General features: G+C 37.2%; 1 protein-coding gene across 1 annotated transcript; it reads left to right on the top strand.

Annotated features, from left to right (window-relative positions):
- The first annotated feature begins 18,431 nt into the window (after window positions 1–18,431).
- LOC139502942 (BTB and MATH domain-containing protein 38-like) lies at window positions 18,432–27,263 on the top strand. Its single transcript, XM_071292615.1, has 3 exons — window positions 18,432–18,564; window positions 19,943–20,321; window positions 23,871–27,263. The coding sequence occupies exons 2-3, from the start codon at window positions 19,970–19,972 to the stop codon at window positions 24,308–24,310; spliced, it is 792 nt and encodes a 263-aa protein (XP_071148716.1). The 5' UTR covers window positions 18,432–18,564; window positions 19,943–19,969; the 3' UTR covers window positions 24,311–27,263.
- Window positions 27,264–27,569: the final 306 nt, after the last annotated feature.

A 27,569-nucleotide genomic window follows, 5' to 3' on the forward strand; every position in this document is an offset into this window, starting at 1 on the left:
AGTGTTAGGTACCACCTTAAATGACGGTATTCTACTGATGTTGATACGACCAGGTGCGATTCATGACTCTGTCTGCCAAAAATGTCGTTTAATTCTGGAGTTATAATTAAGACCAATAGTTTTTTGTATTTTTGTAATGATGTTGATAGCATAAATAGCTTCGTACATCCAACTCGACTTGTCGGATTCATCTGATTCCGTTTATTTCATGGTTTTATTTAAACAACCGAAGCACTGTGTAACTTAACATTCTAGACAATTAGAAATAATATAAGGTTTCTGACAGAAGTTTACCCCCGTTGTATAATACTATTATACCTATAGTATAACTGCAGTATTATACGACGGGGAGTAATCTTTTAGAGGGAAACCATTGCATATACATGACCTCAAATTACTACTAATTTAAGTATAAAACGACAAGAGGTGACACTTTAAGATATATTTGTTCGTAACCTTATAGCAATCCACCTTGAATTGACTAAAGTAAATGACAAGTGCGACATACAGAGCATAAAATTAAATAAAAAATAAGCAGGTTTAACCTTTTCAAAAAGGTATTGCATGCTTCACAGCATTAAAAACATAACGTCAATTTTTATTCATGTGTTCTTCATTTTCAGAAAAAAGACTCATGTTTTTTTCATTTTTGTTCAATATTTGTTTTATTTATCTACAGTACTGATACTTTGGTTTTATTTTCATCTTTATTGCACTAAACCCTATTAACTTTTTTTTATCTAGGCATCACTGGCGAGTCTTATGTAGACGAAACACGCGTCTGGCATATTAAATTATAAGCCACTGGGTCGATGCCACTGCAGGTAGACATTACGTCCCCTAGGGTATCACCAGTCCCGTAGTTAGCACCTCGTTGTCAACATGAAAATCAATCATTCGGTCATTTAAAAAAAAAAATCCTGTCTACAAATGTACGAATTTATTAAGGATTTTCTTATTCAAGGCATTTATTACCTTAGTCGTATTTAGCACAATTTTTTGGAATTTTATGTCCACAATACTCTTCAACATTGTATTTGTTAGGCTTTATATTAGCGTCACTGATGAGTCTTATATTGACGAAACGCGCGTCAGGAGTATTAAAATATAAGCCTTGTACCTGTGATAAATATTAACAATTACTTAATTTACAGCTTTTGGATAAGTTTCCCTGTGTTTTAATTTTTATATATCCAAAGAGAATATATAATAGAATATATATATATAAATGTTAGTATCATACAATTAGACATAATACATCATAAAAATATTCTGTTTGTAATATGATAAAATGTGACCAAAAAAGGGAAATGGCCCCGTTATGAAGTTCACGAAAAAAGGAAAGTGTAGTATACAATATTTTTTTTTAACAAACACCGTGTCACCATTTACTGGTGTTTATGTATCATAACTTGTATAATTCGCTCGTGTATGTTACAACGTATTAGATTTTAGAGAAAGAAATCTATGTATTTACACCAGGCTCAAGCTAGCAGCCACTCGCTAGCAGCCACTTCGCTAGCAGCCAGTTTTCAGATGTCTATAAACCCAAAAGTTGCATAAGATTCAAACGTACTGTTAATGTCTTTATCAATCATAAAATCACAAATAACCTGTTTTTATATATGAGTGAGCAGCCGAAGACACTATTTAATGTTTTTTTTTAAATTAACATGTAATTTCCTGTTCATTACTTTATTCGCTTTTCATATACCAAACAGCGTACTGCGCGCAATTTTAAATAGTGTATGAAGAATAGTAAATAGCTATGCACTTATTTAAATGCTGGCAAAATTGTTGTACATGGCATCGACTTTTCCATAAAAAATCAAATTTGTGATGTGATATTGTAAGAAATAGCTTTCCATAGTCTCGGCATCCTGTCAAGTAGTTCCTAAAAAGTATCAATAGTTTTGCATTACAAGAATAGAAAATTGCACTCGTGCTTTGCTATTTTTTATGTCAGACAAATTTGTCTTGACAAAATTTCTACTTCTGAACAAGCGGAATGCACTCACAGTTGATTATACGAAAGGTTTATTTGTTATACTTAATGTATGGTGTGCACGGAAAATATAAATTAGCAATTTATAAAAGAAATCTACTTTATGACCCATGGTGAAAATTCCCATCTGGACCCTTTGACCCATTGGACCTTAGACTCTTACCTATCATTTGCACCTAGTGGGTAAAAAAGTATTGCCGTAGGGAATTTTTGACAGACTTTTGAAAATTTGGGGTAGGCATGTTTGACCCTTAAGACCTAAGTTCGGACCTATGGTGAAGACAAACTATGAGTTGTCCCACCTGGACCTTTTGGCCCATTGGACCCTAGCCGATTACCTACCATTTCCAACTAGTGGCTAAAAAAGTATTGCCGTAGGGAATTTTTTACACTCTTTTAAAAATTGGGGTAAGGCATTTTTTTGAAATTTAACTTTGGACCCATGGTGAGGACAAACCATGAGTTGTCCCACCTGGACCTTTTGAACCATTGGACCTTAGACCCTTGCCTATCATTTGCACCTAGTGGGTAAAAAAGTATTGCCGTAGGGAATTTTTGACAGACTTTTGAAAATTTGGGGTAGGCATGTTTGACCCTTTAGACCTAAGTTCGGACCTATGGTGAAGACAAACTATGAGTTGTCCCACCTGGACCTTTTGGCCCATTGGACCCTAGCCGATTACCTACCATTTCCAACTAGTGGCTAAAAAAGAATTGCCGTAGGGAATTTTTTACACTCTTTTAAAAATTGGGGTAAGGCATTTTTTTGAAATTTAACTTTGGACCCATGGTGAGGACAAACCATGAGTTGTCCCACCTGGACCTTTTGACCCATTGGACCTTAGACCCTTGCCTATCATTTGCACCTAGTGGGTAAAAAAGTATTGCCGTAGGGAATTTTTGACAGACTTTTGAAAATTTGGGGTAGGCATGTTTGACCCTTTCGACCTAAGTTCGGACCTATGGTGAAGACAAACTATGAGTTGTCCCACCTGGACCTTTTGGTCCATTGGACCCTAGCCGATTACCTACCATTTCCACCTAGTGGCTAAAAAAGTATTGCCGTAGGGAAATTTTCACACTCTTTTAAAAATTGGGGTAAGGCATTTTTTTGAAATTTAACTTTGGATCGATGATGAGGACAAACCATGAGTTGTCCCACCTGGACCTTTTGACCCATTGGACCTTAGACCCTTACCTATCATTTGCACCTAGTGGGTAAAAAAGTATTGCCGTAGGGAATTTTTGAGAGACTTTTGAAAATTTGGGGTAGGCATGTTTGACCCTTAAGACCTAAGTTCGTACCTATGGTGAAGACAAACTATGAGTTGTCCCACCTGGACCTTTTGGTTCATTGGACCCTAGCCCATCACCTACCATTTCCACCTAGTGGCTAAACAAATTATGCCGTAGGGAATTTTTTACACTCTTTTAAAAATTGGGGTAAGGAATTTTTTTGAAATTTAACTTTGGACCCATGGTGAGGACAAACCATGAGTTGTCCCACCTGGACATTTTGACCCATTGGACCTTAGACCCTTACCTATCATTTACACCTAGTGGGTAAAAAAGTATTGCCGTAGGGAATTTTTGACAGACTTTTGAAAATTTGGGGTAGGCATGTTTGACCCTTAAGACCTAAGTTCGGACCTATGGTGAAGACAAACTATGAGTTGTCCCACCTGGACCTTTTGGTTCATTGGACCCTAGCCCATTACCTACCATTTCCACCTAGTGGCCAAAAAAGTATTGCTGTAGGGAATTTTTTACACTCTTTTAAAAATTGGGGTAAGGCATTTTTTTAAAAATTTAACTTTGGACCCATGGTGAGGACAAACCATGAGTTGTCCCACCTGGACCGTTTGACCCATTGGACCTTAGACCATTACCTATCTTTTACACCTGGGCATTTGGCCAATTTGACCTTGAATTATAACCTACCAATGTGCATTTGTGAAAGAAAAGAGAAAAAAGTCACATTATAAACACAAGGTATGTCTGAGAGAGAATAAGGCTCAGGAGGTAGAAATCTTTAGTTGCCGGTACCCATAATCTATATCATTCATTTATTCATAGGAGCATACCGAGGAGGGTTGTCTTTGAAGGTGCTGGTAGCAAATTATATCAGACCGGCTTCGTCGTTGAATTGCTGACCACATGCACACCTCAAGTAAAGTCCATCACCATAGGTGATCCGGGCGTTTGAGGGTTTGAGGTAGAGATCGTTACCACTGGGATTCACTGTGCAAATAAACTCACCATAAATACCAGAATTGAAATATCTTAAAATTTCAATTGCATCCACCAAGTTTCAGGTAAAATCATGATCCCAATACCTTGTTGACGGGTACACCACCCAAAGCAATCAAGTCTCCAATACCCAAGGCAGATAGAATGGTTTCAGATGCCATGTGAAATGCCCTCATTGCCAACCCTACGAACATGGGTAGGTATCCACCTACTTTTTGCATGTTTTCTTGATCGCGAGTAAAAAAATAACGCGAAAATAAATCGTCGCGAATATGTCAATCTTTGATCTTTCCTGAATAAACTTTATCAAGTAAATCAGATAATCGCGAAATTAAATTCCCTTAGAAGACAAAAATAGATAGTGAGGTGTTCGCCGCGGAGTTTGATGGGGTCACCATCCTGATCGGTAAGATAAGTGCACATGCGATTGATGGTTTTCAGGGTCACTGGTAAGTACTTCAGTTTCAGATGCCATGTGAAATGCCCTCATTGCCAACCCTACGAACATGGGTAGGTATCCACCTACTTTTTGCATGTTTTCTTGATCGCGAGTAAAAAAATAACGCGAAAATAAATCGTCGCGAATATGTCAATCTTTGATCTTTCCTGAATAAACTTTATCAAGTAAATCAGATAATCGCGAAATTAAATTCCCTTAGAAGACAAAAATAGATAGTGAGGTGTTCGCCGCGGAGTTTGATGGGGTCACCATCCTGATCGGTAAGATAAGTGCACATGCGATTGATGGTTTTCAGGGTCACTGGTAAGTACTCCAGTCTTTGGGGGCTTCTTCATACCAGGATCGACACCGGGATGGTGGATAACTGCTTTCCATTAACTTAGCTCCCATAGATAATACGGCTATTTGCCAGCTGAATGCTGAATGCTGATGATGTTGATGATTCTAACAATGTGTTCCCCTTCTGTATAGCCCTATCGTGATGTACATTTGCCGTTCTAATCCCAAGACGGTGTTGCGGCTATTTGTTAAGTTGAAATCTACTTCGTAGTGCCTGGCGAGAGTTAGTGTTGCTCTTAGGGTTTCCCGATTTGCATTTTTGGCTGTGTGTTTGTTGAGCCGCAGCTGTCGCTGTATTTCATCGTTGATGCCATAGGAACCTGTGTGAATGTTGGGGATGGAGTATACGTAGAAGGTCTCATGATTTCCCAATGACATCTCATAATCCTTTCCAATTTTTAGTGGATTGAAGCGGGTATGAATTTGGCTATGGTTCCCGGATACTATAAACGAGAACCCCTCCTTTAGATCGGATTTACTTACGAATTGCTGCAAAATAATGCATTTATTTATTTGCAGGCTTCAAACACGATGTTCATCTTCTGTCCGTCAGATTCGAAGTAAAAAACTATGTCGGAGATTCCTAGTGCAAATGCTTCGGTGTTGGCGGAAACATTGCGATCGAATTCGGCTCGTATCTGGATATCCACCGTGGATTCTTTCAGCCGCTCGGACTGATGACTTGCATAGATGACCAACACCGGTTATAAGCCCGTGAAATCAGAGGTATTGCCGCCGTTACTTATGAGGGTGACCATGTTGTAGAGTTTCTTTCGGATGTCTGCAGCCTCCTTGAACACTCTGGAAACCCTATTTTGAGTGAAACCGGCATTAAATACGACGGCTAGGTAGCGTTCAGCGTTGACAGTAATATGGATGTTCCGCAATCGACAGTGATCGCACACGGCGGCGTCATGGGTCTTATCCACACTTTTGTCGGTTTGGATGGCAACGATTGTATATCTAGGCTTTTAAGTACCACTTGTGGCAGATAGGCGCCAGTTGAAAGTTTGTGTTTTGGGGAACGGCGATAGAATCACACTGCCTCATGCGAAATCCACAGTCGATTTTACTTTTACTTTGTATGGTTTTGTACAGCCGCATCTTGTTTTCGTCTGATGGGGTGACGTGAAGAACGAACCAAGAGATCTGAATATTTTTTGCCACATCGTTGACTGCGGCGGCTCATTGCATGGCATTGTCGTCTGAATCACGCGCACTAGTGACAATACATGCTTTAATACGTATACAATCTTGTCGTAGTCGTCTGAAAAGCCGAAAATATGTCTCAGGGGTATGGTGAATGAAAAAGCTCCTTTGTTGGCATGTTTTGGGATATTTTTACCATGACGTGCTGTAACCCTGTGTTTTCGGTCTCAGCCTCGGAAGATGAATCCTTGCACCACAGCTGGTTGAGACCATGAGATTTGGAGAAATCGTCGAGATAAATCAAAATTCCCAACATGGTAGTGGCAACGCCTGGGTTATTGCTATGTTCGATAAGCTGGCCTGAGAGAACAGATACATGATTCCATTGTGACAGAGAGACATTAGATATGTATCAGCATATGCACTACTGTCGTTCTTTTGCAGTTGCCCTTCTACCAACAGATTACTTTTCAGCGGGATGGAGTAATAAGTCTTGGGTTTCGATATTGATTAGGATATCACCTTGATTATTCAGATTGTCACCAGTTTGAGGTTCGTATTCGTGAACCTGATAAATCCCTGGAGATTTTCATCGAAAGTCAATCCTTCGGTGATTGTAAGAATGTCAGACATAATGTATGTATTTTTAGCGTGGACGAAGTGGTAGATGGTTTATACCACTTTACCAACTACATGGTCGACGGTTTATAATTAGGAGGCCCCTTTTTCAACACCTTTCAAGGCTACTGTGCCAAACAGTCCTCTACCACCGTAGTCGTACTTTTGTGCGTAACCTTTTTTTATTTGCAACATTTATTTATAGGATGCTACGATGAAGCGCCTTATATTCCTCAATGCTGATATGTCTACCCTTTTTCATAGCATCAAAAATCGACACAATTTCGTTGCGCACACCATTATTTACTGCTTGGTAAGCTGCAGCACACAGTTCTAAGCGATCGAAAAGCTGCTTGAAGTTGGCCGGAAGAAACACGGCTGGGAGTCCACTGCCAAATGTATCCTTCTGGTAGATATGGGATACTATTTCCTTCCTTGTAACCCTTGTTAAGAGGGTGGAATTGCCTTGATACATGGCACCGGAACTTTTCAGGATCTCTCGTCAAGGTCGTCAGCGTCGAACGAATCTGGTTTCTTTTTCACCACGAGTTCCCAGAGGCCAAGGGTTCCTTTGTACCTCACACTATTCACGAACATATCATCGCCGTCAAACTTCACTGATAAACTTCGGATGAAGAAACCATCGTTTTCAGATCGCAATCCAAGGTTGTGGTCGGCGGAATGAGTCATACTGAGCTGCAACTACTGCTGTGCTCGATGTCCGAGGACGGTGTTTTTATGTGGTGCAATAGGTAGAGGGTCGGCAAACTCGGGCGTTGGAGAAAGGGGGCTGGCACAAATGGAGGTAAATCTTCAATTGTTTTGGTGATTTTTTTAAGCTGCTTTCCGCTGAGCCGTAACCTCAGGCTTAAACACTTTGGAAAGGTCCAATCCTGTCACGGCGGTGCTGCATGTTACAGAATTGAATGCTCCGCTTAGTTACATGCAACTCCTTTGAGAATGCCTCCCGCTGCTTTAAGACGGGAATTTTGATGAACGTCATTTATTCATAGCGTTGAATCAGACGCCCCTAGGCGTTGGTGTGACGGGCTTCGAACGCCTTCAAGGGATTGAAAGAACGCATTCGAACGCACCTTACCGTTGGTGTGAACGCCTTCGATTGCCTCGAACGCCCCAATAGTGTTGGTTCGAATACCAAATCGACCCAGGTCGATCGATTATATGCAATGGTTCAAGCGTGGGTCGAATGCCCATCTTCTGAAGATACCTGTGTCTGAGACATACGTCTTTACGCGGTTTGCATCGGTGATTGCACTGATGACCGAAAAAAGTCTTGGCGGGCATTTGGGTTGTTGTGGGCGTTGGGATATTCCATTATGTTTATAGCCAATTCAACAGACTTTCATCTATATCGGGACATCAATAATGAAACACAATCCAACCTCACTGTTAACACATTATTCATACCTTGCCCGGGGCCGACTCAAATTTTCATTTGCAGGGCCATTCGTATTTCTTAGGCTGGGGATCTCTAGCTCCAGTTCCTTTTCAATATCTGACAATGAATACTCTAGGAACTCTGAATACTTGTACTCCGAGGGGTTATCTTTGTAACAATTCATTATTGATACTATACCTATAAAACTCATCAAATTGCATCGATATTTTCCATTTGCCTTAGTGCTTTTAATATCGATGGTTGACCACAAATGTTTACACTGAATGCCAAACTATTCCTTGGTGAGGTTGTTGCAGTGATCACGTCAGATTTGTTCGAAATTCTAAGCATCATGCTAGAAGAAGCATCGGACATTGGCATTCTCCCGGATAGACTGGCGGGGCAGTTGAAGTAGTTCTGTCACAATTAAAAACAATCAATATTGTCTTCATTTGCTAAGCATCAAGTCGTCGAACACAATTAGGTTTGGTCGAGTTTCCGTGGATTAGTTAGTCGCTCCTTTGCTCGAAGAAAAAGTTTCGATATCACTCGGGTGTTGTGGTGGTGGTAAGGGGTTGCTGCAACAGCCGGTAGATGGGCTGGTGAAGCGATTTCCAGAATACGTACAATTGCTCGTACTCGAGTCATCCATCGCACAGGATTATGTTGCTCAACAGCGGAATCTTACCACAGTCCGACTTCCCAATGATAAACCTTCTGATTTCGGCAGGAGATACCGATTTGTCTTGTGGGCGTTGGCACTGTAGAAAATGTTTTCGACGTTCATTTATTTGAATAAAATAGCGATGAACTTTTGCTTGAAATGTCATTGGAAGACGGACATAGTTAACCCCAGCGAGGTAATGACCAGGAACCGGCGACGGAGAAAAGTTGGAAAATGTAAGGTATGCGGTGCCATGAAGTCTCAGTTTGTAGCTGCAACTGGTGCAGGGTTTATGGACAAACTACTAGTAATTAACCGATCACCCATGGAAATGCATCTACCCGGACACAACTTTAACGGGCCAGAGATTAAACTTAGCAAGCGCCTGCACCCAGAAAAGCTTGGTCAAACCACATTAATCGAGTTTACCATGCTGCATATCACCACGATCTCTGTTATGCCCATCACAAGAATAGAACCGCCCGTTACTCCATCAGTGGCATATCTATGCTAGCCTCGCTAAACACCATTGCCAACACCTCCACACGCGAACGCATGGACCACAACATCATCGGACCAATCATCGATATCAAAACTCGATTTGGTTTGAGTATTTAGAAAATAAAAGTTCGCTGGGCCGATGATTTAGCGGATGAGTTGCACAAACCAGTTCGACGCACGTTTCAAAAACGCGGTGTAATAGTGTGTTGTGGATGAGGCTTAGGCGGCCGACCTTGTTGATATGAGTGTTTTTTACAGGGACAACAAGGAAAATAAATTCAACTGGGGCATTATCGATGTCTTCTCCAAAAATGTCTGACTGATGCCACTCAAGAACAAGAAGGGGTTGACGGTGCGGAATGCCTTCCAAACGGTATTCAAATTGCGTGTGCTAAAAGAAACTATGGACAGACAATGGTACTGAGTTTGACAACAAGGATGTAAAGCAGCTGCTTCAAAAACATGGTATCGAGGCTTACTCCACCGAGAATGAAGAGAAGTCGATTGTTGTCGACCGTTGGAACTGCAACATGTTCAAATACTTTTCAACCAAATTCATGCGCACCTATATCGATGTCCTGGACGATCATGTTCGCCAGTACAATACCACCCACCACCGCTCAATCAAGATGACCCCCGTCGCCTCAAGTCACAAGGAGCATGCAAACAAGGTGTATTTGAACCTTTACGGCTGCATACCTCCAATATTTGTACCTTTGTACTTCTGGTTACACTGGTTATGTGCTGCGCCCCTGTATTTTCGGTAAAGTGGCAGTAATCCCTCATCTTGTCCTCACCAAGCGAACAATCACATAACCAGCGCTGCGTGGCCTCCTGGTGGGTTTCTTGTCCTCTTTCGTCAAGACCATATGCTTCATAAGATAGTTTCAGGTCTAAATGGCCTTGATTTCTTTCTCAATTCATTGAACAAAGACCTGTGCCACATCTTCTCCTGGCTTTTGCATTATATACATAACTGGTGCCTTGGTATACACGTTGTCGTCAAAGCACTTGATGTGGTAGCAGAAACACGAAGGCATGTACTGATGGTAGGCTTTCGTATGTGGTTTATCAATCCTAGTTTCAACCTTCTTTGTTAAACACTAAAATTCCGCGAACAACACGAAAGGGACTCCTATCAAGTGAGTGTTGTCAAAGGTCTTGTAGGTCCCTTCCTTAATTAGCTTGGGCAGCTCGATCTTAACCGCCTTGTGGTTGACGCAACACTCTTTGTGGGTCTCCAGGACTTCTTTAATGTGGACTGGCACACCTGTAGCACAGATGGGTCTCACAATTGTGGTCCGAAGTCTGGCTCAACACCAGCAAAGACTTTTTTATCAGAATCAAGGTGATGTTCCCTCCCGCTGTTCGCTCACGTCTGATATGATAATTTATAATACATTGACTATCAGGGTTGAATTGACCTTCTTGAACTTACCAATACCCTTTAGGCTGACCGAGAACTACATCTTTTTCCAGATTGAGCTCTTCCTGCTACAATTTACCGTGTTATCATGTCTGTATGTTTTGGGTCTACCTCGTCATGGTGCAAGGCCGAAAGTATAGCCCACTTACAACAATCCTCATCAGGTTTTTTTCATATTGTTTACAGCCTTCTTTCAAAGTATTGTGACCCTCCCAGCGGCCGGTGTTTGTTAATATTGACGTGAATTTTACAATTGCATTCAATATTCAGCCCAATTTTTCAGTTCACTGGGCAATCTTTACTCCAATCTTTTTGTCCATCTAATCAAGGGTTTCAGCTAAGATCGTGGCCTCGGTGAAAATCTCGAGTGAAAGTATCCCTTGTTCTTATCATCTGCATTACCTGTTGGATTAATATTCACAATGGTACAGTGCAGTACCACATTGAATTTTTCTCCTTTCAATGTCCAATTTATTTTAAGTTCCTCCAGAGACATCCGAGAGACGTCAAGGAAAGTCTGCACATCCATAGCAATAATGGGGGTCATCTTCCAGGTAGTAAATGCCTCTTTCAAGGCTTTCGTTGGCGGATGCACTATCGATAGCCTACTAATACCTTTCAATCCAAGTTTTTTGCCTGGGAGATAATCCTCTTTCTCGTCTGGGGTTTCGGACGACGCTGATATTTAAGGTTGGTATCTTCTGTTACAATCAACTCAACCAACTGATCTTTCCCAAACCAGGAGTACCATCAAAGGTGGTTCATTTTGGTAATACCTCTCAGGGCTTTGACATTTTCAACAACTTACTCCATGTCCGCTGTCGGATCCATGTCTTCATCCCAACAATAAAAAATATCAATTTAGGTTACCCCAAACACCATCCCTAATTCAATTTATTAGACACATTTTTTTCGGTCCTTAAAATCATATCTTAACACTGTCAATCCTACCGTCCGTGAAAGTCGTGGTAATCATACCAAGTGCGCCTGGATTTTTTCATACCATAGCTTTCAATGTGCAAAGTTCCATTGATATCCTTGCCCAGACGGTGGACTAAAATGCCTTCCCCTAATCTTTGAAAAGCTGCCAATATTCCCTACGGTAATACTTTTTTTACTCACTAGAAGCAAATGATAGGTAATGATCTATTGTACAATGGACCAGAAAGGCCCAGGTGGGACATCTCATGGTATGTTTTCACAATGGGTCCAAAATTAGATTAAAAAAAATGCTTAACCCCAATTTTTAAAAGAGTGTAAAAAAATTCCCTACGGCAATACTTTTTTAGCCACTACGTGGCAATGGTAGGTAAGGATCTAAGGTCCAATGGGTCAAAAGGTCCAGGTGGGACAACTCATGGTTTGTCTTCACCATTGGTCCAAAGTTAAATTTCAAAAAAATGACTTACCCCAATTTTTAAAAGTAACAAACATGCCTACCCCAAATTTTCAAAAGTCTGTCAAAAATTCCCTACGGCAACACTTTTTTACCCACTAGGTGCAAATGGTCTAAGGTCAAATGGCTCATGGTTTGTTCTCACCATGGGTCCAAAGTTTGATTTTAACAAAATGCCTTACCCCAATTTTTAAAAGGGTATAAAAAATTCCCTACGACAGTACTTTTTTTCAGCCACTAGGTGGAAAGGGTAGGTAATGGGCTAGGGTCCAATGGGCCAAAAGATCCAGGTGGGACAACTCATAGTTTATCTTCACATAGGTCCGAACTTAGGTCTGAAGGGTCAAATATGCCTACCCCAAATTTTCAAAAGTCTGTCAAAAATTCCCTACGGCAATACTTTTTTGCCCACTAGGTGCAAATGATAGTTAATGGTCTAAGGTCAAATGGCTCAAAAGGTCCAGGTGGGACAACTCATGGTTTGTCCTCACCATGGGTCCAAAGTTTGATTTTAACAAAATGCCTTACCCCAATTTTTAAAAGGGTATAAAAAATTCCCTACGGCTATACTTTTTTCAGCCACTAGGTGGAAATGGTAGGTAATGGGCTAGGGTCCAATGGGCCAAAAGGTCCAGGTGGGACAACTCATAGTTTGTCTTCCCCATAGGTCCGAACTTAGGTCTGAAGGGTCAAACATGCCTACCCCAAATTTTCAAAAGTCTTTCAATAATTCCCTACGGCAATACTTTTTTACCCACTAGGTGCAAATAATAGGTAATAGTCTAAAGTCAAATGGCTCAAAAGGTCCAGGTGGGACAACTCATGGTTTGTCATCACCATGGGTCCAAAGTTTGATTTTAACAAAATGCCTTACCCCAATTTTCTAAAGGTTGTAAAAAAATCCCTACGGCAATACTTTTTCAGCTACTAGGTGGAAAGGGTAGGTAATGGGCTAGGGTCCAATGGGCCAAAATGTCCAGGTGGGACAACTCATAGTTTATCTTCACATAGGTCCGAACTTAGGTCTGAAGGGTCAAACATGCCTACCCCAAATTTTCAAAAGTCTGTCAAAAATTCCCTACGACAATACGTTTTTACCCACTAGGTGCAATTGATAGGTAATGGTCTAAGGTCAAATGGCTCAAAAGGTCCAGGTGGGACAACTCATGGTTTGTCCTCACCATGGGTCCAAAGTTTGATTTTAACAAAATGCCTTACCCCAATTTTTAAAAGGGTGTAAAAAATTCCCTACGGCAACACTTTTTCAGCCACTAGGTGGAAAGGGTAGGTTTTGGCTAGGGTCCAATGGGCCAAAAGGTCCAGGTGGGACAACTCAAAGTTTATCTTCACATAGGTCCGAACTTAGGTTGAAGGGTCAAACATGCCTACCCCAAATTTCAAAAGTCTGTCAAAAATTCCCTACGGCAATACTTTTTTGCCCACTAGGTGCAAATGATAGGTAATGGTCTAAGGTCAAATGGCTCACAAGGTCCAGGTGGGACGGTCCAGGTGGGACAACTCATGGTTTGTCCTCACCATGGGTCCAAAGTTTGATTTTAACAAAATGCCTTACCCCAATTTTTAAAAGGGTATAAAAAATTCCCTACGGCAATACTTTTTTCAGCCACTAGGTGGAAAGGGTAGGTAATGGGCAAGGGTCTAATGGGCCAAAAGGTCCAGGTGGGACAACTCATAGTTTGTCTTCACCATAGGTCCGAACTTAGGTCTGAAGGGTCAAACATGCTTACCCCAAATTTTCAAAAGTCTGTCAATAATTCCCTACGGCAATACTTTTTTACCCACTAGGTGCGAATAATAGGTAATAGTCTAAGGTCAAATGGCTCAAAAGGTCCAGGTGGGACAACTCATGGTTTGTCATCACCATGGGTCCAAAGTTTGATTTTAACAAAATGCCTTACCCCAATTTTTTAAAGGTTGTAAAAAAATCCCTACGGCAATACTTTTTCAGCTACTAGGTGGAAAGGGTAGGTAATGGGCTAGGGTCCAATGGGCCAAAAGGTCCAGGTGGGACAACTCATAGTTTATCTTTACATAGGTCCGAACTAAGGTCTGAAGGGTCAAACATGCCTACCCCAAATTTTCAAAAGTCTGTCAAAAATTCACTGCGGCATTACTGTTTTACCCACTAGGTGCAATTGATAGGTAATGGTCTAAATTCAAATGGCTCAAAAGGTCCAGGTGGGACAACTCATGGTTTGTCCTCACCATGGGTCCAAAGTTTGATTTTAACAAAATGCCTTACCCCAATTTTTAAAAGGGTGTTAAAAATTCCCTACGGCAACACTTTTTCAGCCACAAGGTGGAAAGGGTAGGTAATTGGCTAGGGTCCAATGGGCCAAAAGATCCAGGTGGGACAACTCATAGTTTATCTTCACATAGGTCCGAACTTAGGTTGAAGGGTCAAACATGCCTACCCCAAATTTCAAAAGTCTGTCAAAAATTCCCTACGGCAATACTTTTTTGCCCACTAGGTGCAAATGATACGTAATGGTCTAAGGTCAAACGGCTCAAAAGGTCCAGGTGGGACAACTCATGGTTTGTCCTCACCATGGGTCCAAAGTTTTGATTTTAACAAAATGCCTTACCCCAATTTTTAAAAGGGTATAAAAAATTCCCTACGGCAATAATTTTTTCAGCCACTAGGTGGAAAGGGTAGGTAATGGGCAAGGGTCTAATGGGCCAAAAGGTCCAGGTGGGACAACTCATAGTTTGTCTTCACCATAGGTCCGAACTTAGGTCTGAAGGGTCAAACATGCCTACCCCAAATTTTCAAAAGTCTGTCAATAATTCCCTACGGCAATACTTTTTTACCCACTAGGTGCAAATAATAGGTAATAGTCTAAGGTCAAATGGCTCAAAAGGTCCAGGTGGGACAACTCATGGTTTGTCCTCACCATGGGTCCAAAGTTTAATTTTAACAAAATGCCTTACCCCAATTTTTAAAAGGGTGTAATTAATTCCCTACGGCAATTCTTTTTCAGCCACTAGGTGGAAAGGGTAGGTAATTGGCTAGGGTCCAATGGGCTAAAAGGTCCAGGTGGGACAACTCATAGTTTGTCTTCACCATAGGTCCGAACTTAGGTCTGAAGGGTCAAACATGCCTACCCCAAATTTTCAAAAGTCTGTCAAAAATTCCCTATGGCAATACTTTTTTACCCACTAGGTGCAAATGATAGGTAATGGTCTAAGGTCAAATGGCTCAAAAGGTCCAGGTGGGACAACTCATGGTTTGTCATCACCATGGGTCCAAAGTTTGATTTTAACAAAATGCCTTACCCCAATTTTTAAAAGGGTGTTAAAAATTCCCTACGGCAACACTTTTTCAGCTACTAGGTGGAAAGGGTAGGTAATTGGCTAGGGTCCAATGGGCCAAAAGGTCCAGGTGGGACAACTCATAGTTTGTCTTCACCATAGGTCCAAAGTTTAATTTTAACAAAATGCCTTACCCCAATTTTTAAAAGGGTGTAATTAATTCCCTACGGCAATACTTTTTCAGCTACTAGGTGGAAAGGGTAGGTAATGGGCTAGGGTCCAATGGACCAAAAGGTCCAGGTGGGACAACTCATAGTTTGTCTTCGCCATAGGTCCGAACTTAGGTCTGAAGGGTCAAACATGCCTACCTTGTAATGCAAAACTTTTGATACTTCTTGGGAACTACTTGACAGGATGCCGAGACTATGGAAAGCTATTTCTTACAATATCACAAAATTGATTCCTTTTGGAAATGTCGATGCCATGTAGCAACAATTTTGCCAGCATTTAAATAAGTGCATAGGTATTTACTATTCTTCATACACTATTCAAAATTGCGCGCAGTACGCTGTTTGGTATATGAAAAGCGAATAAAGTAATGAGCAGGAAACAACATGTTAATTTGAAGAAAAAAATATTAAATAGTGTCATCGGCTGCTCACTCATATATAAAAACAGATTATTTTGTGATTATATGAGTGATAAAAACATTTAAAGTACGTTTGAATCTTATGCAACTTTTGGGTTTTTAGACATATCTGAAAACTGGCTGCTAGCGAAGAGGCTGCTAGCGAGTGGCTGCTAGCTTGAGCCTGGTTGTATTTACTGGAAAATGATTACACGTGGGTTTTCGATATCACCAGCTAGTCAAAAAATTTAATTTTATCATCGGTACAAGGACATCATTTGTAAAGATAAATCAACATGCAAACATCCTATACGTTCAGGTATTTCACATCCAATTTTTTATGGTAATATTTATTACAAAGCACAAAAACTTCGACATTCACCTCAAAAGCTAACAAAACATTTTAACAACCTAATTAAGAAGGATATACGCTACTGTTGTTAAGTCATTAAAGATGGCATATATTGGCCTAAATATTGATTAACTATAGGGTCTTTGCATCTGAAATAAACACATTTATTCGAAAACCAGTTGTTTGCATGAAACGGGTTATGTTCTTCTCATATATTTTATGATGGTATGATACTAAAACCCTAACGGGAGGAATTTTGCTTGATATTATTCATATGAAGAAGTCAGAATCTTCCAATCAGTTTAGTTGAGGTATTGAGCTGGCATGTCAGTGACTTCTAGTAGTCGTTTGTTAATTAATGTATCATTGGCACTTTGTTTAGTTTCTTTTGTTACCTATTCTGACATCGGACTCGGACTTCGTTAGACTGAATTTTACTGCGTGTATTGCCTTTTGTTTCTTTTCTCTACATTGGTTAGAGGAAAAGGTGGAGGGTTGAGACTGTTGTTATTCCAGTATGAATTTTGAATTTAGTTCATATATGTATTTTGGAGTTTAGTTGGACGTCCGTTATCACTGAACTAGTACACATTTTTAATTAGGGGCCAGCCGAAGCACGCCTTCGGTTAGGAATTTTCTTGCTTTATTGAATACCCATTGCTCGTATGTAAAAGAAGTAGACAACTTCGACAGAGAAAGTGTCTTGATCTGAGCAGTAATGACCGTAAAACGGAGTCTGTACAATTTTCGGTTTTACTAACTCAATGGTACAGATGCAAAACTTTCCAAACTCACATTATGCTAATTATTGACCCACAGCGGGAGGTATTCTAGCAGAACAATGCTTGGCATCACACAACAATGGACTACCTTATCAAAATAACACAAATGAGCTAACTTAACCTTCAAATTCAAAGAACACGAATCCTATTTAGAGTTAGGGGACCATTTGGAAAAAAAGTGCTTCAGACGGTAAGACAATATCATTTTTGTTCATACCATGATTTATTTAGTGAGAAAACTAAATAACAGTCGTTTCCTTGGATTCTTGTCTTCAAATAAACTGCAAGATATAACTGTAGCTTTGTCCTTTTCCTTGGTTTGTATTTCAACATCAAACACAATGACCAATGTAATGACGTGAATGACGTGTAGTCGCCATTGCAACACTCATCGCAAATCCTAGTAAGCTTTTCCAAATGATCGTATGATGTTAAAGGAAATTGGTCAAATATTACAATAGAAATTAAAAAAAACCCATCTTACATCGTCCACCTATTTTATTTTAAACTTGTAAACCAGTGTGTTTAATAAATATATGAATATTTCAAGTTGTATGTAAATAAATTTTTTTCTCAACTTCTTACAAACTTTTTTTGGGTTAAAATATGCCATAAAGTGGCTATAGCAATAATTAAGTTTAAAGATTCATGAAAAGACATACATTGTTTAATATGCTATCAGAGAATATAATACTTATATGTATTATTATATAATTTAATTTTGGATGTAACGCGTCTTCTGATTGGCTGACGTTATTTTGTTATCAGACAAAAGACATAATTTAGTCATGTGACCGTGACGTCATCATCGCTTTTATATGGTTTTCTACGGTTTAAAATGGAATTTAGAATTAAATAATAAGAAATGATTGTATTATTTTTTCTGTCTACTCGAAATAACATAAAAATGTGGTGCACACTGTTAAATAACCCGCTACGCGCGTTATTTAGTGTGCACCATTTTTTAATGTTATTTCTTCATAGACAGAAAAAATATTACAGTCATTCCTTTAATTTCTCTGATGCTATCTAGTATGTTTACATAATCATCTGTAGCAAGTCGTAGAAGTTGATAAACGTTTGAACCAACATAACTTAATCAACGATGTTGTGATATAGCTGACAGTTTAATCTTCTCATATTTATCATAGGCATATCTGTGATCTAAATTAAGAACATCATTGTCCCATTTTATTTTCCGGTACAATAGTCCGCGGGTATACTGGTGAATTTAAGCTGACTGATACTTGTGTTTTATTGTGTAGACTTCTTACGTTCACTTACTATTTCTATGCCAAACTTAAATTTATTAGCCACATAAGGTATGTATACTTAAAATTTAGGTATGAAACAGTAACCATGATTTGTATGTATATATATTTATATATAGAAACACATAAAGAGGTACTTTCGGTTTCAATACTCATTTAAATTGTAAATTTAGTAATTGTCTATCAAACAAATAAAGTACACAGAACTCTGTAAAGTACATTATATACTGTTCCAAAAGAAAAAGAAACGCGTAGCTTGGGTGAATTTATATATTTTACGGGGTAAACTAAGACAAAAGTCTTACAAAATAACAGACGGCATAATTTGGTTGTGTTAACCTATAAGAATATATAAATTAAGTGTGGGATGTATGTTAATCAGACAACTACCTTAAGACACTTATAGCAACAGACAAAATGAAAAGTGAGGCAGTCCTGAAAAATTGAACGCAAATAAAACATGGCATGATACCATTTCAAATCAAAAGTTTTCAGATATATTCATATTAAAAGAAAAAACTTGATGACCTTATTTGAAAGAATAGTCAGAATTTTACTAATTTTATGAATGTTTTGGCTGTATGACCTAGATGCGCCCAAACTCAAGTTTGTCAGTAAATGAAAGAACGCAAAGTACAAAAAGTTTAATAATAACATGTTTGGCGACGATTGTGCACTGTTTCATATCTTATCATGTACACGTGCAATATTCCAAATTTGCGTAATATTAATACCTTTTATGGACTGCTAAAGTCAAATGAACAACTAACACATATCATGATGATACAGACCACAGATGTGACAGTTTATGTTTCAAAATCAATCATATCAAAAGATACATGTATACAATTTGCATATATACTACATTACAGTCTGAACCAATGAGCATATCATGTAATAAATGAAAAGACAAATGTCATAAATTATTGAAATTGAATGTTTTGAAAAGTCAATTAATTTAGAGTTATTTCCCCCTGACTATAAATTTGTTAATAATATTAGTAGTGTAACATCTCAACTTTTGGGAGCAGATACCGCTCATATTGTCCTCATTCAAATCAACTATTAACAAACTTCTTTTCAAGATGGAAGAAGGGGAAGGGGGAGGGGATAAAAATATTTTATGAAATTGAATGTTACCAAATTTCTGTACTTGTTTCTCCTTCGGCAGCAATTTGGAAACGAGGCTGGATATTAAAACATGTGCTTGAAGTAGTACCCCCTTGCAATTAGAAAATTCAAAAGAGTTTGAAGTCAGATAATCACATATGTACATAACTTAACTATTTTTTTTTACATATTTTTAAAATTTACAAAACATGATAACACAAGACTGAATACAATTACAGTCTTTATTTGTACCATAAAGTCACCTATGCTGCACATAAGTGTATATAATCTAAATTTGTTATCAATTGTTTTTTACCAGGAATATATATAACTGAGATTTGGTGAAATGGAACAAGCCACTCAATTCCGCCGTCAAGGCACATCAACAGCAAAAGAATCTACTTCTAAAGAAATACACTCGAATAATGGATCTAGCCATGAAGCTGAAGTGTTAACTGACTCAGATGAAGACTTAGCCTCACCTTTCAATGAACAAAATATCGCATTAGTATTTGGTCAAAGAAAGCTCCATGTAAAAAAGGAGCATCTAATTGCCGTGTCTCCTGTGTTTGAAGCAATGTTCAGTTCAAAATTTAAGGAGGGATCGTTAACTGAAATATCTTTACCTGATAAAAAACTAAGTCACTTTGTTTATTTTCTACGCTACCTGTTTCCAGGATTCAATGACAGACTAAGAGGTAAATACAAATAAAGATTAATAAAATCCACACATGTTCAACAGACACAGTTGAAGCAATTGCAAGTATTTGCCTACTGTGAATATCTTTTTTTGAATATTGTTTTTTCCGATGTTTTTTTCTCTCGATAAACTAAATATGTCATGTGTGTACTTGCCAATAATTGAGGTTATCATTCATCATAAATTTCTACTTTTATTGTTATAAATTACAATTTTTGATCAAATTTAAAAAAGGCAAGCATAGCAAAACAACTCACCATTTGAAACAGAAAATCTGTGACTTCGATTATACAATTACTGTGGATTCATTTATTTTTGTGGGTGTAAATTTTCGTGGATTGATGAAAACTTTTTCGCGGATATTTGATTTCGTGGTTTTGTTTATCTCTGTATACAAAGTCTATTGACAATATGTTGTTCGGTTGACATTTGAATTCGTATTTCCCATCCAACCCACGATATTAGAATAGTTATGAGAATCGCAAAGTTGCTTATGGCAATAAACATGAACAAATACATATTTACGCATTCAAGTATGTAGGCTTGCATTATCTCACAAAGATCATTGTTATCTTTATCAAGTCATTTATCTCAAACTTGGGTCAAGACAATAAAACAGTTTTCTCTAATTTTCACATTTTCTGACCGGTGTGAGAAAAAATATTTCTAATCTCTAGACGTGAAAAATTTGTTCTCAGCAAATGATTGGTCGAAATGTTATTGTGACGTTAAAATTTCTTTGTTTCTTCCGAATGTTTCTGTTGTGACGTCATGAAAAAAGGCGACCATGCCTGATGACTTCACTTAAAAAGTACACAACTTTCTTCAAAGCTTTGAAAAAGAATGATAAAAATCATTACAGAAACAGATTCCGCCACTATAACTCGTGTATTATGATATTTCTCCACTCTCGACAGTTAAATTTTAACTATTCAAAAAGCTCGGCAAAGCCACGCGCTTTAAATATTAAAATTTAACTGTCTCGACTGTAGAAATATCGTAACACACTTGTTGCAGTTGTGGAATCTATATGTCTATTCGTTTGATGTGTTTGATATTTTGATTTTGCGATTTGATAAGGGATTTTTCGTTTTCAATTTTCCTTTGAGTTCAGCATTTTTGTGATTATACTCTTTGATATTAGCTTGTCTATGTTATTTAAATGAACTGCACCAAACATACTAATATAAATTCAACTCTGCTTCGCTCATAATGGCAAATTTAAACAAACAATATGCGCTTCAGCAGTCTGTCTGAGTTTTTCACAAAGTCGTCCGTTTCTTTTGATGTTTTGATGTTATTTGTGTCAATGGGTCGCTATATTTAAGACATATACCCCCAGTATCACTCTTGAATGAAAAAAAAGATGAAAATATAAGTTATCTACCTTCATATCCGTAGATATGGATACCTAAACACCCTGAAGTATCCAAGTACAGGGTACTGAAGGGTGTTAAAATATCCATATATGGGCGTTTTTCAATAAAAGCGTAACTTTCATACCTAAAAAAAATGGAAAATCAACTTGTCTAAAATTTAATTTCAAGAGTTATTTTGAATACCTCTATTATAGACCTGTTTGTAAACAAAAAGTGCAATCTTAAATATTCTTTAAAATGATATTATTTTCATAATTTGTGTAATGTTTTGTAGGGGACTTTTGTCCCTTACGATACTTCTTCTAAACACACATATATTTTTTGTAATTTTAAATGTTTCCTTTATATATAATCCAGTTTGTTTACTTTAAATACTAGAAAAATCTCATTTTGTTCTGAGTTGGAAAACCGTTTTTATCGATAAAGATTAGACAGTACTTCACATATGAAGGTACAACTCATGTTACGTAGTGGACATTTTGATGCGTTTCGTAGTGGACAAAACCGTTTCGTAGTGGACAAAATGTTTCGTAGTTGACATCAACCCTATCTTATGTTAATAAAAACATAATAAAAATAACATGAAACTAACCCTTATTATTTGTTTTGCACGAATTTAATTGAAAAAAAATTAAGAAAAGACTGCATGGTAGTTGTAGTGTCCACTACTAAACCTTTTTCTCCCATACTTGTTTCGTAGGGGACCGTTTTGTAGGTGACGTATTCGCATAATTTATTCCCCCCCCCCCCCACAAACCTTATATTGCAATAGTAACAAGACTGATTGTATTCATCAAAGCATTTATTTAGCTGTACACTGATATTTTTTTCATAATTTTAAAACCAGATACTGAACGAGATTTGACCCGTTTCGTAGTGGACATTAAAAACAAATACGGTATCACTCTGGTCCATTTTATGTGCTCAATTTTTCGTACCAACAATTTAATTGGCGTTATAAAAGCCTCACTTCTTTTGTAAGACCCTAATGTTTATATCTCTTGCAAACAAAAATTACATTGATTTTTTAAAACTGTTTATTGGCAAATTTTAATGACTTCGTTTCGTAGTGGACATTTTGTAAGGGACATACCTTCTGAAATTAAAAATACTATTTTGAAAGCTGTTTATTAAAATGAACTCTGAACATACTTTTGATTATTATTAAAGAACTTATGTAAAGTAAAAATAACATTTTTTTCTTCATTTATTTACGATATTTTAGAGTATGAATGTTGAACAGGCGGTCTAGTGACATGCCATTTTGGTTGTTTCGGACCATTCAGGAGTCAATATCTTATCAATCCCTCTAAAAATAAACTGTTTCTTTGCTTAAAAATGTTAAATCTAATTCAATGTACTGACTGCACAAAAAATTACTTACAAAGATCAAACACAAAGTGGCTGGGACAAGAACATCATCGGATATGAACGTAGACAACGAATGTTTTCCCGGTCTTATTCTAAATCTGGTGATTTTTAGAGAAATTCGACAATAGAATTTAACTTAAAAGTAACGTTTTTTTTTCATTTTGTAAATATCTTATGAAATTTGGGATTTTTACATATTTTTAACGGGACGTAGGGTAATACCTTTGGTAGAACCCTACAGGTAGTCAATTATTAGACGTTTTTAATCTACAGACAGAGAAAGTGAAATGGGTCGAATTTGGCTCTCAAAATTGTGAGAATTACATCATAGACGGTGTGACGTCAACGTGGGTCATTTGCATAGCTAGGTCAGTAGTCCCATTCATTGACAATGTGGCAGTATACATAGTGATGCATTTACCAAAATGATTGCAAATAATCGACATAGTAAGATAAAATCGTTAGTGGATTACGTATCTAAGTATACAGACATCATTGATAATCTACAGAATTTGATATTTCATCAGGAACAACCATGGAACTAAGGAAAACGTGCGTGAATTTCTCCGATGCAATTGGTTAGCAAAGTCCGGAAATATGGGTTAGCAAAACTCAGGGGCTCTGGGTTTTGTAACGACGTGCGTTAACCAATCAAAATCATAGAATATACTAAGCCGTGGATAAATATTTGTGACATAAATATACATGCTTGTGAATATGAGAATAGCTTATTTTTTCTTTCAAATGCAAATACTTTATTTTTTGTAATCTTTGAAAAATAATTATACTTTTTTCAGAGGACACTGCTTACGACATATTACCTTTGGCTGATGAATACCAAACTGATGGTCTAAAGAATAGGATTGAAAAGTTCCTGATCAAGATTCTTTTTAAATCAGTTCCAATCGCATCGGTGGATATTATCGAAAAAATTCTTGAAGCGGAACGGTACAATTTAAATGGCTACCTGAACAAATGCATTGATATAGCATCTCGGAAAAAAATTCAGACCTTGAGAAAAAGTCCGAAATTTGAAGAAATAACTAAAAAAACACAACTTAAAATTAGTTTAAAACGATGGGAAGACATCGATAATATGCATAGTCAAGCGGTAAAAATAAATCCTAATTTCACAGAATATCTGGAAAGAAACAGAAGCCGTATCGGAGCACCAAGTGAATATGCAATTGATATTAAAGATGTGGGCGAACACTTAGGAGCTTTCATGAATGAATAACTAATTGTGGTTTCCTGTCTTACTAAATCAATATAAGTATTTGTACACTTTCATTCATTTACATTCAAACACATTACCACTCACAATTAATAAGTGATTTCGGTTTTATATATATGTTTACACTATCGTTATACTTTATAGTTTCCATTTCTTAAACAAGTGTAAATTGAATAAATCTATTGTTACGAATATCAATGGATTTTGGCCACAGGGTGTGACGAGCGGGGTTTCTGGAAATCCCTGATTCTACATCCCGATAACAATGTCCATTCTTATTCATAACCAATAAAAATTGATCACTCATTTAATAGCATAAACATAAGAAATAACAAATAGTGTTCACTAAAAGTTGTTTCAAGATTCCAAAAAACGAAAAAAAAATTAAGCATCTACATATATACTGAGCCAAAAAAGTTTAGCAACGAAAGTGTGAAATTTTAATTTATAACAAAATCATAACAAAATATAATTTTAATAATAACAAAAAACAATTATGACATGTCAGAAGCAACATGAATATTAATCACTCACATTTATTAGAATTTTCTTTGTATGGAGCGCGGGAGGGTCAAAATGTGGAAATGAGTAAAGTATTATTCAAAATCAATTTCTCAGCCATGCCCTAAGTGCACCAATGAAGGATTGGCAGGCACACCAGCAGCTGCCCTTAGTCAATGCACTACTTTTGGCTGGAAAAACACGTGTCACGTTTTGACGTAAAGCGAAGGTGGCGCTCCTCCCTTGACGACAGTTTTTTGGGTGTCTATGAGATATCGGACTATCTTGCGCAGTTGCAATTTGTCGAAATCTGTTTGTTATTCTCTAAACTGTTGCCTTATGGTCATTTAATCAAGCCATGATGTCAGCAACCCTCATTCCGGCATCAACCATTTCAACAGCTTTCCGACTGTCATTTTCGGGAAGGCCTGATTGACGCCAAATGCAATTTTTATAAATGTGTATGCGTTTTTCTTACCAATGGTGTGTTTCTGAATGTAATTGGAAAAGAAATTTTTAATATCGTTTAAAAGTACAGGTACAGAAGGTAAAACATCAGTTACACGTGTAAAGCTGAAATGGCGCGAAATGAATTACCAGGAAAAAGTACGACTGTTTAATTTACAGGTAAAACCAAGGATTATATCAACAATGTTTAAATATTTTTTCTCTCTCCAGAAACAAAAAAAAAAAAACAAAAAAAAAGTTGCCAAACTTTTTTGGCTCAGTTTATTTTATTTTATCATTTTAACACTCTTGCTTGAAGGTTACATATTTTATCCCTGTCATATGTCTCTATTCTAAAGCAGTAATCTTTAAAAAAAAAAAAACAGATTCGGAAATCCCAGTGGCGAATCAGTTGGTTCGATACCCATTTCATTTGAACGGTCAACGCATTTAAATGGTGGGAAAGCATCTTTGGAAACCCCATCCTCTTTGGTTGCCCCAAATAAGAATGATTGTATCCGTCCCTAAATGCCGCGCAAAAAGGGAGTTCCTCAATATTCAATCTGTATCTTTGTATGTTGATCGTGCCTAGTCCTTAGGTTTCTAATCCAGATACATATATCCTACAGTATTTCCAAATATGAATGTTTGTTTATTCTCGAGAAGAAAGGGGTCGGGTTATACAATCGTTATATATCAAACTAATACAGGTTTAAGTACTTTGGGTAATAACATTGCTTTTATCTTTTGTCTATTTTACCAAATCCAAAACTTGCCACAAAATGTCGTCCGTCTTATACCTGTCCATATTGCCAACTGTATACAAGGCCATGACGTATTTTTCTTCGTTATAAAACAGTCAACCTTGAACTGCTGATCCATATTAGCCCTTGTAATTAACGGGATGAAGCAAAGCAACAATTTTGATATAGCTCTTCAACAGTTTCTGTACTTATACATCCTCGGATTTCAATTGTTTTGCATTTAGCGTTTCTGATGAAGGTAAATCCAGAAAAACATTCGGACGCAACGAATTATTAGACGATTTTTTTTCATTTTTTTTTGTAAAATCTAAACTTTGAACTAAGATAGCTAAAGTGAGGTTATTAGTATGGTTTCATGTTTGATTTCACTCTATATAAGAATGATGTATTTTGAATGGTTGGTATCCAGTGTACTTTCGAATAGTCTTACTTTTTTCTTATTTTAAACGAATTTGCATCTTTTTTTAACACTGCCGGTGACTTTTACTCAAATTCCCTCCTATGCCCTGGTATTTTCTATTTTTGGTTGTTATCAAATAATTGATGGAAAACTGTTTTTTTTTATATAATATGAGACAACAGAACATCGATAATGATCATTTGAAGATCCCTTCTTTGTGTTTGTTACTTTCCTGAAGTTAAGCAAACATTTCTTTCGTCTCTACTTTTAGTGTTCTAAAATTGATATTTCTGTGCTTTTAAATAATCTCTTTCTGTAATTTTATTCACTTTGTTATTTTATGGAATAAAACATTTTTGAAGTAGAAATATATAAATGTTGAACTAATTTATGTGGTTAAGGTGGTACCTAACACTACAGGGAGATAACTCTGTAATATCAGCTAAACGTTTAAATTACGTTGCTTTGTGAAGGCAATATAAAGCTTCACAATGATCAAAATTAGTGTATGTCTAACTGCTAAATAACCAGTGTAATTTTTCTGATAAAACGCTTGGTTCAAGTTTTTTGATTTTTTTTACATTTTTGTAAAAGGGTCAAAGTAAATAATTTGTCAAAATTTTATGAACATTAGACGAGCCAAATTAATTTTAGTGAAAGTGTTGGGTACCACCTTATAGGTTTATTTCTCAATACAGTTGGCAGAATTTACTTTTCGACTTTCTGTATCACTTTACTACACAGTAGTACATGTATCAACAAAAGGTTTTTACTATTGAATTAAGTTTATGTTTTTATAAATCTAATATCACATCCCTTTTGTAAAAATAAAAGTATATATGCCGGATATACTTTCTTCTACTGTGCTAATATGATTTGAGCTGTATCGTTATTTTTGTTATAACATCTTCAACGTTTCGTCTGTTAAGTTTATCGACAGGTTATAGATATTCCTTATAAGACCAACTGCACCCCTTGAATAATCATTTTATTACATTGTTTTAAATATCAGTTTATAGTCAGATTAAGTAACGCTCCATCTAAATTCCATATACCTTGGTCATATTTTTTTATATACAATCGAAAATGTACTTATTTTACTCTTGAAATTTATACAAAAGACTGGCGTTAATCAGTTTTAGTATAAACA

This window comes from Mytilus edulis, chromosome 14 (assembly GCF_963676685.1).
Source record: "Mytilus edulis chromosome 14, xbMytEdul2.2, whole genome shotgun sequence".
NCBI lineage: Eukaryota > Metazoa > Mollusca > Bivalvia > Mytilida > Mytilidae > Mytilus > Mytilus edulis.

Coding starts and splice junctions, on each gene's coding strand:
- LOC139502942 (XM_071292615.1), top strand. CDS start 19,970: ATGGAACAAGCCACTCAATTCCGCCGTCAAGGCACATCAACAGCAAAA. Junction 20,322..23,870: donor ATTCAATGACAGACTAAGAG/GTAAATACAAAT, acceptor TACTTTTTTCAG/AGGACACTGCTTACGACATA.